General features: G+C 52.7%; 1 protein-coding gene across 2 annotated transcripts in view; it reads right to left on the reverse strand.

The window, feature by feature from the left end:
- The window catches only part of ANKRD27 (ankyrin repeat domain 27), a 147,193-nt gene that overhangs the window by 39,029 nt on the left and 93,828 nt on the right, over positions 1–14,336 (reverse strand). For both annotated transcript variants that reach the window (XM_068129248.2, XM_068129247.2), the window contains exons 8-11: positions 11,734–11,799; positions 11,472–11,548; positions 2,839–2,960; positions 2,661–2,739 (exon numbers count right to left, since the gene is read on the reverse strand). In XM_068129248.2, coding sequence (XP_067985349.2) covers positions 2,661–2,739; positions 2,839–2,960; positions 11,472–11,548; positions 11,734–11,799 — 344 coding nt within the window. The remainder of the gene's footprint in view (positions 1–2,660; positions 2,740–2,838; positions 2,961–11,471; positions 11,549–11,733; positions 11,800–14,336) is intronic.

Raw genomic sequence — 14,336 nt, forward strand, 5'->3', positions numbered from 1 at the left:
GTTTCCTCACTTCATTGCCTGGCCGTAATTACAGCACCTCACTGTTATGTGTTCCTCTACGATCTCCTGGTCTCGGTACACCTCCGAACCCCGAGAGGAGCCACGGCAGAAAAATAAGTTACTCTGTGTTAGAAATCAATAGTGAAACCACACCAATGATTATAAATGAACAAATAATATATTGAAAATCACACAGGAATAACGGTACAACAAATGGCAATTAAGAGTGCACTCTATATACCATCAATAAAGTCAGATAACTCACTGCGCTCCCAGCGAGTGAAACGGACACTCCTCAATGTCTCTATAACCTTTTCCAAGGCGAATGTGATTCGCTCCAGCGGTCGCGAGAACGATATCCAGTCGAAGCCTGAATCTCGCTCTCCAGTCGATATTCGAATCGCGTACAGTCGACAACGGTGATCGCCCCGCCGAAACTGTACAACGGCGCCCTTCAGAGGGGCACCTTCACCGCTCACTCAGCGAACCACAACGTAATTGGAGACAAAGCGGTCGCACACACACATCCCCGACAAACGGTAGGATGTTGGGGTGAAGATGACGCGAGGCAAAACCTTTGTAGGTGTCCGAAGCGCGGGGTTCAAAATGGCCGACGGCTCTTACTTGAGCCGATGCGACTAGGCGAGGATTCGTCGAAATCTCAGTGCCCAAATCTGACCGCAGATTTTCCACTCCAGCGATAATTCCCATCGCCGGACCTCAGGCCCTTCGTTTCAACAATGTTTCCTCACTTCATTGCCTGGCCGTAATTACAGCACCTCACCTCATTCTCTTGTCACAAACTGCCGCATACTAACGGGTGCAGCTACCCATACTATTGGGCGCTCGAACCCCAGGAGCGCAACTGGAGCACCATCGCGTGTAGTCACCCATACATTGGGAGCTCTGATCGAGCATGAGTGGAGTGGAGGAGGAAGCTTGAGGAGGTGAATCAAAGGACCAGCCAGACCATTGGGCGGCGGTAAATCAGGTGTGTTGGGAGCGTAAAAGACCAACCTACTTCTTTCTCGCCTCTTCCTCTCTTTACCCATCCTCCAATCTTTCACTTCGTTGGGTGTCTGGATCCATCAGTTAATGTGCCAAATGATTGGCTGATACTTCCGAGGGCAGGTATGTTGCGTAGTATAGGGAATGTTATACGTGTTGTAAATACTTGCCTGCCTACATAAAGAGATTTTTGCCTGCAGAAAGAGATTGCCAATACAAGCTCAAAACTGTCTTGACTTGTCGTATCCTCCTTTGCTCATGACAAAGCATGCCTGAACGCCATTGACCCAGGGTGGCCTACAATAGATGATAGGGTGTGATGTGTAACGCTGGTTTACTCATCCAATTAACATCCATTGCGCACCCGCCGACACGGTTCCTATCTGCCTCAATGATCTCACAAGTACGGTAAACTGACCTTGGGCATGAAGATCCGGCCAGAGGTGAGTGCTGTAGATGGTGTCCGTGGTTAGAGTTAGGATTAGGGTTTTTTTTTTGTTTTTTTTATTTATTTAAATCGATGCTTCGGAATCGGAGTTATCCGAGAGCAGCGAGGTCCGTCATAATACATTCAAAAACTATGAATAGCAAGATATTTAAAACGTTGTGGATGGGTTACAACCAAACCTGGTGGACAGCTTGGATGTGTGGCAACGACAAAAAATCGTTCGTTTTTTGTGAAGATCCTTTATTTAAAAAAAAAAAATTTTGATCCTCCACTTTTTTTTGAAATACCGACTTCTTTCTTGCCTGGAAGTTCCAGCAGTGTCCATGTGTTTTATACCTTTCCCACCCATCCCCGCCTTCCCTCCCATGCCTACTCCCCCAAGGCTCTCTCCCTCCCACAGATCTTCCGTTGTCCCTGTTCTCAACTGTTGTACTTGTGTGCTTCCCCCTCTCCCCATCTTGTCTCCCGCTCCCTTTATTGTACGTTTTTTGCGTGACAGTTTTTTTTTTTGTGATTGATGTTAGCTCTTACACGACCCTCGATCTAGTATACAACAAAAATTAAAATAAAAAAGATCCGGATACTATAATTTTTAAGCGATTCTACCCAATTGAGAGATAGGGCGAACAAAAACGATATATGGCACGATATCTCAAAACGTTGCATGATAAAACATGGTGGATGAGTTGGGTAGGTAAAAATAAGCAGGTTCGATTTTGGTTCAGGTCCGGATCCAGATCCGGTCTACCAGTGGGATACAAAACGTAAACTGTTCAGCCTGGAGATATACTCTCTACCAAGTGTTGTTCTAGTTACAATAAGATATCATTCACTTTTAAAGATCTCTGCATTCTAGAAGCCTCATCAGTCCTATAATTTAAGCTGCAGAAACATTGGCGGTGGAAATTTTTTATTAAAACTGTTAAGTGAAAGTGGAAATGATAAGCTGATTCATTTTCCAAGTTTGAAATCGGAATTTTGCTTGACTATTAATATAAAAAATAAAAAAAATAAAAGAGGATCTTGTGATGCCCCCATGCAAATAGAAGCAGATCAGCTTTGAAAGATGACAAGGAAATTTGAAGTAAAGGCTGAGCTCCACAATCTAAAACTATGAACAAAAAATAAAAATAAAAAAAACCACAGGAAAGAAGATTGTGAAAAAAGTGAAGAATACAACAATGGTGCACAAAAGATCACGTACCAGTTTGGCACCTCTGTCTTCACAACGAGATAAATCAGCACTGGGAGCAGGTCATCTGTGGTGGCGTTTTGCACAGTCGCTATAAAAAGCAGAAAATGCAATGTGCAGTTAGTAAAAAAGGCACGCGTGAAGAATAAAAGGAATGAGAGAGAGACAAAATCCCCACAGCGGTCAGTACCTCGGTGCCTGGGAGACTGCAACACGATGTGCAGCACCGTCCTCAGGCAAAGTTGCTTTTCCCGAGGGGTGCAGTGATCATTTAGTGTTCCTAGCTCTCGCTTTGCACGTGGGATATTTATACTACAAAAATGAAATGAAAAATATACAGATCACAACAGGTACTATTTAAATATGTGTTATTTAATTAAATATCCAGAACAAGCTCACATCCGCTTCGCAATCACATCTGTAGTAACTCTTTAAGAGCCAATCATCGAGTAAATGAGTAAAAATCTGTTAACAAGGTAGTGAAGGAACTGCGCTCCAACGCGAGTCGAAAGAATTGACGCGACCAAAGACGGAATTCGTCCGAGTTGCTTTATTGAAACCAAACAGCTCAGGTATTCTGACAAGCCCGTTTTTCGGGCAACAATATATATACACATTTATGTCGGGAAGTTTGCCCGGCAAAAGCTATACCGGGCATGCCCGGGTATCAAGGGCGAGCCTTGGAAAGGCGAGTCTGGACCTGCCCAGGCGTGTTTGGCTGCGGCCTGGCAAGTCGAGGCTGGGCGTGCCCGGGCGCTCTGGGCGAGCACTAGAAAGGCGATAGCGGGCATGCCCGGACGCTCTGGGCGAGCCCTGGAAAGGCGATAGCGGGCATGCCCGGACGCTCTGGGCGTGCCCTGGAAAGGCGATAGCGGGCATGCCCGGACGCTCTGGGCGAGCCCTGGAAAGGCGATAGCGGGCATGCCCGGACGCTCTGGGCGAGCCCTGGAAAGGCGAGAGCGGGCATGCCCGGGAAAGACGAGACCGGGCGTGCCCGGGAGGTTCGGGCGTGCCCGGGAACAGTGAGTCCGGGCATGCCCGGGAGAGGCGCGTCTGGCCGTGTTCTGGCCGGTGCAAGGCGATTATGTACATCCAGCGGTAACCGCTACACACGCCCCTCCAGAATCGACCTGCACCGGCAGGGTCAATTTAAGGGGGGTCCGGATGACCCGGCCGAAGCGACCCCTGGAGGGTCGTGGGGAGGGGTCTGACGTGGTGGTGGGTGGTCGAGCGGGGGGAACTGTGGACGGGGGGCGGCCTCGCCGCGGAGGAAGGGCCAACCGTGGTGGTCGGTCGACGTCCATGTGCGCCGGTTTGAGGCGGTCCACAGAAATCCGGTCCGGCCGGCCGCCGAAGTCGACGATGAAAGACTTGTCGCCCCGTCGCAGGACCCGGAAGGGCCCGTCGTACGGCGGCCGGAGTGGCCCCCGGTGCGCGTCATGACGCACAAAGACGTACTCCGCTGTGCGAAGCGCCGGGGGGACGTAGGACTGGGGGCCACCGTGGCGGGACGTCGGCACGGGGGCAAATCGTCGGGCGGCCTCCTGGAGGTCCGAGCGCTGGCGAGCGGCGGACCAGGGACTGGTAGCGTCAGGCACGAATTCGCCCGGGACGCGGAGTGGCTGGCCGTAGACGAGCTCGGCGGCGGACGCCTGGAGGTCTTCCTTGGGGGCCGTGCGAAGGCCCAAAAGGACCCAAGGCAGCCGGTCGGCCCAACCGTCGTCCTGAAGGCCGGCCATGAGTGCGGCCTTCATGGAGCGGTGAAACCGCTCGCACAACCCATTGGCTTGGGGGTGGTAGGCCGTGGTGCGGTGCAGCGTGACCCCCAACGAACGGGCGACCGCGACCCAAAGCTCAGACGTGAACTGTGGGCCGTGGTCGGACGAGATGTCCGCTGGTGCGCCGAAGCGCGCGACCCAGGTGGCGATGAACGCCTGCGCCACGTCGGCGGTGGTGGTGGAGGTGAGGGGCACGGCCTCCGGCCACCTGGTGGTCCTGTCCACCATGGTGAGCAGGTGGGTGAACCCCCGCGAGGGGGGCAGGGGACCCACCAGGTCCACGTGGACGTGGTCGAAACGCCGTTCAGGCACGGCGAAAGGTGCCAGCGGGGCCTGGGTGTGGCGGTGGACCTTGGCTCGCTGGCAGGCCGTGCAGGCGTTGGCCCAGTCGCGGATGTTTCGTCGAAGGCCATGCCAGACGAAACGCGCCGACACCAGCTTCTGAGAAGCTTTCAGGCCCGGGTGAGAAAGGCCGTGGATGGAGGCGAAGATGCGGCGCTGCCAGGAAACGGGCACGATGGGGCGAGGCTGGCCCTGGGAGACGTCGCAGAGCAGGACGGTGCCCGCGAAGGGGATGTCGGCCAGGCGGAGGCCCGTGTCCGCCACGCGGAGTGCCTGCACCGAGGCGTCGGTGGTCTGGTCGGCCGCCATGAGCGTGAAGTCCACGCCGAGGTGGACCGCGTTCGCGCTGGCCCGCGAAAGGCAGTCGGCCACGGCGTTGTCTTTGCCGGCGACGTGCTGGATGTCCGTGGTGAACTCCGACACGGCGGAGAGGTGGCGCTGCTGGCGGGCCGACCACGGCTCCGTGACCTTAGCCATTGCGTAGACCAACGGCTTGTGGTCGACGAAAGCCGTGAACGGGCGGCCCTCCAGGAGGTGTCGGAAATGGCGAACGGCCAGGAATAGCCCGAGCAGCTCGCGGTCGAACGTGCTGTAGTTTAACTCGTTCGGCCGGAGTTGCCGGCTGAAAAAAGCGAGTGGCTGCCAAACCCCGTCCACCCATTGCTCATGGACGGCGCCCACCGCGTAGTTGGAGGCGTCCGTAGTGAGGGCGATGGGCGCGTTGAGCACCGGGTGAGCCAGCAGCGTTGCGTCGGCGAGGGCCCGTTTGGCACTGGCGAAGGCCGCGTCCATGGCCGCGGACCAAACAATGTCATGCTTGGCCGGCTTGCCCCGGAGGGCCTCGTAAAGGGGCCGCATGAGCTGAGCAGCGCGGGGCACGAATCGGTGATAAAAATTCACCATGCCGAGGAACTCTTGGAGGGCCTTGATGGAACGGGGACGCGGGAACGTGGTGATGGCCTCGACCTTGGTCGGCAGCGGCACGGCCCCGGTCTTGGTGATGCGGTGGCCCAAAAAGTCAACGGTCGTCGCGCCGAAGTGGCACTTGACCGGGTTGACAATTAAGCCGTGCTCGCTGAGGCGACCGAACAGTGTTCGGAGGTGGAGGAGGTGCTCGGCGCGGGACGTGCTGGCGACGAGGATGTCGTCCAGATAGACGAAAAGAAACGGCAGGTCGCGCAGCACGCCGTCCATCAAGCGCTGGAACGCCTGGGCCGCGTTCTTGAGGCCAAACGGCATCCGCAAAAATTCGAACAGGCCGAACGGCGTGATGACGGCCGTCTTCGGGACGTCGGCCGCCCGGACAGGTACCTGGTGGTAGCCCCGTATCAGGTCAATTTTCGAAAAGATGACCCGTCCCGCCAAACGGGCGGAAAAGTCCTGAATATGCGGGATCGGGTACCTGTCGGGGGTGGTAGCGTCATTGAGACGGCGGTAGTCGCCACACGGGCGCCATCCACCCCCCGGCTTTGGCACGATGTGCAGTGGCGAGGCCCACGCGCTATCGGAGCGCCGCACGATGCCGAGGTGCTCCAACGCGTCGAATTCGGCCTTTGCCACGGCGAGCTTGGCTGGGTCGAGGCGGCGGGCCCTGGCGTAGACCGGCGGGCCCGTAGTGGGTATGTGGTGCTCGATCCCGTGCCGCACCGCGACGGCCGAAAACGTCGGCCGCGTGAGGGCCGGGAATTCCACGAGCAGGCGAGCGAACTCGTTCGTTGCCGGGAGGGCGCACGCCAGTTCGGTCGGCGCGGAGCTGCTCATTGTGCACGCCAGGGAGCTGAAGGTCTCGGCGTGGACAAGGCGACGTCGTTTGACGTCGACCAGCAGCCCGTGCGCGCAGAGGAAGTCGGCGCCCAGCAAAGCCACGGGGACGCTGGCGGTAACAAAAGTCCATTGAAAGCGCTGGCTGCCGAAGCAGAGGGTGACGACGCGTGGGCCGAAAGTGCGTATGGCCGAGCCATTAGCAGCGACCAAAGAGGGGCCGCAAACTGCGTCCAGCCTGTCCTGCTCGGAGGCAGGTATGACGCTCAGTTGGGCGCCGGTGTCGCACAGGAAACGCCGTCCAGATGCTTTGTCCCGAATAAACAGCAAGTTGCCCGAGTGGCCGGCGCTCATGGCTGGGAATGAACGCCGGCCCGGCCGTTTCCCGACCTGCCGAAAGTGCACGGGGGCCGGCACGTCCGAGCCTTGTATCCGAACCTGGCGTGGTAATAACACCACGCCCGGTCAGGTGGAGGCCCCGGCCGTCGTGTCGGAAGCGGGCGGTGCGGCGTGGCGGCCGCCAGTTGCACCGGCAGTTCGGCCTCCAACCGCGCAGGGCGCTCGGGCGTCGCCTCGGACGGCGGCGGGCTCCAGGTAACCGCGCCGATGTGCTGGCCCGCCGAGGAGATCTTATCGGCTTCCCTGGCGAGGGCGCGGGAATCCGTGATCAACGTGCCAGCCAGGGCGAGGCGTACCGGGTTAGGCAGCTGACGGAGGAACAGCTCCCGGAACAGGAATGCCGGAGAGTGCTCGCCGAGCAACGAGAGCATATAGTCCATGCGCTCGGACGGGCGCGTGTCGCCGAGCTCGGGCAGGTCAAGCAGGCGCCGTGCGCGTGCTGCCGGTGAGAGGGCGAAAGCGCCGAGGAGGAGCGTCTTCAGCGCGTCGTATTTGTCAGCAGCCGGTGGGTGCTGGAGGAGGCTCAAGGCGCGGGCCGCGGTGGCGGAACCGAGCGCCGCCACAACATGGTGGAAGCGGGTGTCGTCCGCGGTGATGCCTCGCAGGGCGAACTGGGAGTCCGCCTGGGCGAACCAAACAGCCGCGTGAGTCTCCCAGAAGGTAGGCAGTTTAAGCGTCACTGCCGTATCCATGTCGGTAGGTCACCAATGAAGGAACTGCGCTCCAACGCGAGTCGAAAGAATTGACGCGACCAAAGACGGAATTCGTCCGAGTTGCTTTATTGAAACCAAACAGCTCAGGTATTCTGACAAGCCCGTTTTTCGGGCAACAATATATATACACATTTATGTCGGGACGTTTGCCCGGCAAAAGCTATACCGGGCATGCCCGGGTATCAAGGGCGAGCCTTGGAAAGGCGAGTCTGGACCTGCCCAGGCGTGTTTGGCTGCGGCCTGGCAAGTCGAGGCTGGGCGTGCCCGGGCGCTCTGGGCGAGCACTGGAAAGGCGATAGCGGGCATGCCCGGACGCTCTGGGCGAGCCCTGGAAAGGCGATAGCGGGCATGCCCGGACGCTCTGGGCGAGCCCTGGAAAGGCGATAGCGGGCATGCCCGGACGCTCTGGGCGAGCCCTGGAAAGGCGAGAGCGGGCATGCCCGGGAAAGACGAGACCGGGCGTGCCCGGGAGGTTCGGGCGTGCCCGGGAACAGTGAGTCCGGGCATGCCCGGGAGAGGCGCGTCTGGCCGTGTTCTGGCCGGTGCAAGGCGATTATGTACATCCAGCGGTAACCGCTACAGTAGCCAATATGAACCCATTTCGTTGCTAAAATTGCATATTTATTCTTCTGAGAAATTCTAAGTAAAGTTGAAAGAAGATTCCAAAAAGTTGTCAAACATCTAAAACAAAACATGGAATTACTGCCATTGGTAAGTTCAGTGTGGCCTCCATTTTTGTTCATGCAATTAGACCATGAAACGCTCGCAAAGTAGTCTTTGTTCTGAAATGTTTAGTACATACGGTCGATGTCACTTTGTTCATTTAATCAGAAAATGGAAGTCTTCCAATGATATGTTATCTTCATGGATCAAGTTTGGAATGAGAAATGGTTGCTGAAATTGACTTTTATAAATGGCCGCGCTGATGTACAGAACCTGCTAATTTCCGGTGCAGACATCCATCGGGCCGTAACAGTCTTGGACGATCCACACCCTTTGACCTATGTTGCACTCCAACCTTTGAGCCACAAGTGTTTTTTGCATAGCCACGACAATGTAGATCAGCTGCTGTGCCACAGTGGTCAGGGGATTACAATACACTTGTTGTTGTTTTCCTACTTTCCAATGGTTGCATCATCTTTGTCCTGTCTGCACAGTCATTTCAATGCCACTCATTTAGCTACCTTGGCCATCAGCAAATCCAATTATTCTCCTGCTTCCTCCCTCTTACTCAGAGCGATTGTCGATCTCAGACTATTTAATTGCATCACATACATTGCCATGAAAGATTTGAGTCTGCCGACGGTCTTGCAGAGATACAGGTAAGTTCAGGATTAAATGAGTTTAGCGAGAGTGAGTGAGTGAGTGAGTGTTACTGTTACAAAAGTGGGAGTTACACTTTTTCCCTATCCTGAGAAATTAATTTAAAGAAAGGAATTCAGTCAGGTTGCCACCGATAACTCACCCACTCTTCACGAAAAACACCATCTTCACTTTTCGAAACAGAAAACATTGTAGAATAATTATTATGCTTACAATGTGTGAGAGTGTTAGAGAGTGAAGGAGAGAGTGTGAGAGTGTGAGAGAGAGTGAGAGTGTGTGAGAGAGAGTGAAGGAGAGAGTGTGAGAGAGAGTGTGAGAGAGAGTGTAAGAGAGAGTGTGAGAGAGAGTGTGAGAGAGAGTGTGAGAGAGAGTGTGAGAGAGAGTGTGAGAGAGAGTGTGAGAGAGAGTGTGAGAGTGTGAGAGTGTGAGAGTGTGAGAGTGAAGGAGAGAGTGTGAGAGTGTGACAGTGAAGGAGAGAGTGTGAGAGTGTGAGAGTGAAGGAGAGAGTGTGAGAGTGTGAGAGTGAAGGAGAGAGTGTGAGAGAGAGTGTGAGAGAGAGTGTGAGAGAGAGTGTGTGAGAGAGTGTGTGAGAGAGTGTGAGAGAGAGTGTGAGAGAGAGTGTGAGAGAGAGTGTGAGAGAGAGTGTGAGAGAGAGTGTGAGAGAGAGTGTGAGAGAGAGTGTGAGAGAGAGAGTGTGAGTGAGAATGTGAGAGACAGTGTGAGAGTGTGAGAGAGAGTGTGAGAGAGAGTGTGAGAGAGAGTGTGAGAGAGAGTGTGAGAGAGAGTGTGAGTGAGAGTGTGAGAGTGTGAGAGACAGTGTGAGAGAGAGTGTGAGAGTGTGAGAGTGAAGGAGAGAGTGTGAGAGTGTGAGAGTGAAGGAGAGAGTGTGAGAGTGTGAGAGTGAAGGAGAGAGTGTGAGAGTGTGAGAGTGAAGGAGAGAGTGTGAGAGTGAAGGAGAGAGTGTGAGAGAGAGTGTGAGACAGGGGGGGGAGACGGGGGGGGAGACGGGGGGGGGAGACGAGGGGGGAGACGAGGGGGGAGACGGGGGGGGAGACGGGGGGGGGAGACGGGGGGGGAGACAGGGGGGGAGACAGGGGGGGAGACAGGGGGGGAGACAGGGGGGGAGACAGGGGGGGAGACAGGGGGGGAGACAGGGGGGGAGACAGGGGGGGAGACAGGGGGGGAGACAGGGGGGGAGACAGGGGGGGGGAGACAGGGGGGGGGGAGACAGGGGGGGGGAGACAGGGGGGGGGAGACAGGGGGGGAGACAGGGGGGGAGACAGGGGGGGAGACAGGGGGGGAGACAGGGGGGGAGACAGGGGGGGAGACAGGGGGGGAGACAGGGGGGGAGACAGGGGGGGAGACAGGGGGGGAGACAGGGGGGGAGACAGGGGGGGAGACAGGGGGGGAGACAGGGGGGGAGACAGGGGGGGAGACAGGGGGGGAGACAGGGGGGGAGACAGGGGGGGAGACAGGGGGGGAGACAGGGGGGGAGACAGGGGGGGAGACAGGGGGGGAGACAGGGGGGGAGACAGGGGGGGAGACAGGGGGGGAGACAGGGGGGGAGACAGGGGGGGAGACAGGGGGGGAGACAGGGGGGGAGACAGGGGGGGAGACAGGGGGGGAGACAGGGGGGGAGACAGGGGGGGAGACAGGGGGGGAGACAGGGGGGGAGACAGGGGGGGGAGACAGGGGGGGAGACAGGGGGGAGAGAGGCAGAGAAGGGAGAGAGGAAGAGGGGGAGAGGGGAGAGGGGGAGAAGGAGTAAGTAAATGTCTGTGCATTTGTGCACAGACAAGAGGGAAAGGAACGATTCATGGGGACCGGATTGGCACCAATCATGACCACACTGCCCTGACGCATCTGAGCAGCAGGGAAGAATTGGGAAGGTTTGGCTCCCGACTTGCGTTGGCGGGTACAACCACCATAAAGAGGCATCCCCGAGTCACTTTACAGTTTGTTAAAATGTTCGCAACAGCTCGTGGAAAAAGACAGTGGGGTCTTTAATGTCCACTAATGATTGCAGAAGGATCCCCAGCTTACCATCCATCTGATGGACGGCATTACTCATTTACAAAACGAAACGGCATGCACGCACACGTTAAGAAAAAGGAACGGATGGCTGCACATGCTCAGCACTATATCGATCAGCAATGAGGCCACATAAAAGGGGTTTTGTTTTGCTTTGTTTTTGACAAAGTGCTGATGCTGAGTTACATCAAGTCACACCAATGCTGCACCAAAAATGTGAATTACAATTACATCTTGCCACACTGATGCAATCACAAAACTGCCTGACAACATCGATGGATTAGCTTTTACCAGTGATAACTGGTGTTCTGCAATGGTGAACTGAAGTTTCACAAAACAAATGCAACAATAACGTTATGTATACAAACACTGTACCGATTTGTAATTATCGCACGATTCACATCATATCAAGTCAGTTACACAAATGCCAACAATGACTAGGGCATTCAGAAATGTATCATGCCTGTATAATTCACCTGAAATCAGAGGTAATACCAAGATCCCGAAGTGTTAGATCTTGTAAGCTACGTGTACGCTTGTTGAAGGCAGCGTCCTGCAGAGGCAAACCGTACATAGATCAATAAAAAATGTTTGCTGTCGCTTTTCTTGAAATGTTGAAAATAAAAATTAGGGCTCATCTTTTTCGAAATAAAGAACTTTCTCATTAAAAATAAATAAATCCATAAAGATGTTGAAAATAGTAAGGATCGAGCTCGAAGATATGACAACCAGACATACCTCTTTAGCTTCGATGGCCCCAACCACCTTGAACACATGCTCATATACTGCTGTCAGGACATACATCTGCAAAAACGGAAAAATAGTGGAAATAAAAATAAAATACAAATCAATTTACGTTCCCCCACCCCCCAAAATCAATTAAAAGACTGTCTTCTTACAGAAAACAGGTTGATTAAAGAAGAAAGATCAAATACAACTACTGTTCAGTCACTGTATATTGCTGCATCTTTTTGTAGAAGCTTCAAGAGTTGATTGACAAAAGGGTATGTTCATAAATATGTCTGCTTGACAAAAACTTCATAAGGGATATAAATGAATAAATAGACATGGGGTGGTCAAACTGCATGCGGCTTCTCGGCAGTTGAAGTTGAGCTTGAATGAAGTAAATGAGGAGGAAAAAGACATGACAAATATAAAATTTAAAAAAAGAAGAAAGAAGTGTCGAGTAGAACACCTTACCACACACACTTGAGAAACAAGCACATGAGCAGGGTCTGCGAGCGGCAAATTCGATTGGTTGTGATGATGTAAAATGCCGTAATATTTTGTCCAAGTACTGCTAAACGGCTTTGAAAGCGCCAAAGCAATTTGTGTGCTATTGTTCAAGTATATAATTCAATTCAAATAAAATAAAGATTTTAGAGGTTGTAGAAAAGATAAATTTCCAAAGTCTATTGCCGTTGAAACAGTGGCTTTTACATGACCCCATCAAACATGTTATGTTAGTTCTTCGGGCCTGATGTGTCCTTTATTAGGCTGCTAAAAACAGTTTCCTGTATAAAATGATTTTAAATTTTGTTTGACAGACAGACTGAATACATTATCTCACTCCTCTTTGCACATGTGTAATCAGGACAATTTCAAAGCAAAATACTGTGAAACTAAAGGGTCGCTTTCCAATTAGTGTTCAAAAGACAACATTAAATTAAAAGTGAGTTGCTCCTCAATCAAAGCGACATTTGTAGACAGACAGAAAAAGTGAACCCAATTGCTTAACCTCGCTTTTCGTGCATGGGGTCAAAATAACTACTTAGGCGACGTTTTATTTTTGTTATCTGTATTCATTTGTGCATCATTGAAGGACAAAATAAAAAAGAACAAGCGTTACGCCTAGGTCCCCCGTCGGGGAAGTGATGAGTTGACAAAGTGGAAGACGCAGAAAACATGCTACAATATGATATTTCGCTCACAAGGTTCAGACATACATGGAGGCGGCCACCTTGGATTTTGACGTAGGGACCCAATTTTCAATAGCGTTCTTCCTCGTGCCTAGATACACCCACACACCAGATTAGAAGTTGGTACTTCGCTTATTTTTCAAGATATTTTGCTCACAAGGTTCAGACATATATATGGTGGCGGCCATCTTGGATTTTGACGTGGCGACCCAATTTTCAATAGCGTTCTTCCTCGTGCCTAGATACACCCACACACCAGATTAGAAGTTGTGAGGTCGCTTATTTTTCAAGATATTCAGACATACATGGCGGCGGCCATCTTGGATTTTGACGTGGCGACCCAATTTTCAATAGGGTTCTTCCTTATGCCTCGATACACCGATGCACCAGATTAGAAGTTGGTACTTCGCTTATTTTTCAAGATATTCCGCTCACAAGGTTCAGACATACATGGCATCAGACATACATGGCGGCAGCCAACTTGGATTTTGACGTGGGTTGCACCCACACACCAAAGTCGAATGCGGTCCTTCGCTTACGCACGGACGGGAAAACCATAGTCCCCCTTTCGCTCTGCGGTGCGACGGGGCACAACTAGAACTGCCACTTTACAACTGCTTGCAGTGATGTCCGGTTTCCTCCGCCTTCCCGCTTTTGATACAACCCCCCCTTTCACATTATATTATAACACTAACACTAACCTAACACTAACCTAACACTGACCTAACACTGACCTAACACTGACCTAACACTGACCTAACACTGACCTAACACTGACCTAACACACACACACACACACACACACACACACACACACACACACACACACACACACACACACACACACACACACACACACACACACACACACACACACACACACACACACACACACATAAAATGTTTTTTGCTTTTTTCTCCATCAATTTATCCCTAGATGGTGCTCAATGTAATTTCATCCTGATCGGATGAAGTTTTGTACTTGTCGAATTATGACGTCATAATGGAGGCACCTATGACATCGTCATTCACATGGGTTATTCTCCATGGAGAGTTCTTTCCAATGGGACGTCAATTTTGTCTGTGCAGCGCTTTTTGAGAAAAAGAGGCGCAAAGTTTTTTGTTTTTTTTCAAGATGACGGCCATACCACGTGACATGTGACGTCATAATTATCCTTATAGGATTATACATGCCCAGGCGCACCTATGGTGAAAATTTCCTGTCAATCGGTGCAATGACTGCAAAGAAAGTGATTTTTAAAGAAAATAAATCTGAAAAATCGCAGCGCCAGAATCATTGATATGGCCTGCGAAGCTCAACCTGAGTTTCTTCTTCTTCTTCACACAATAACAACTTCTAACTTCCAAACCGTACATCCAATTGTCTTGAAATTTTGCAAACTTGTTTCCCTTCATGCCTTA

Source organism: Myxine glutinosa, chromosome 9, assembly GCF_964187855.1.
Source record: "Myxine glutinosa chromosome 9, kmMyxGlut1.1, whole genome shotgun sequence".
Classification (NCBI taxonomy): domain Eukaryota; kingdom Metazoa; phylum Chordata; class Myxini; order Myxiniformes; family Myxinidae; genus Myxine; species Myxine glutinosa.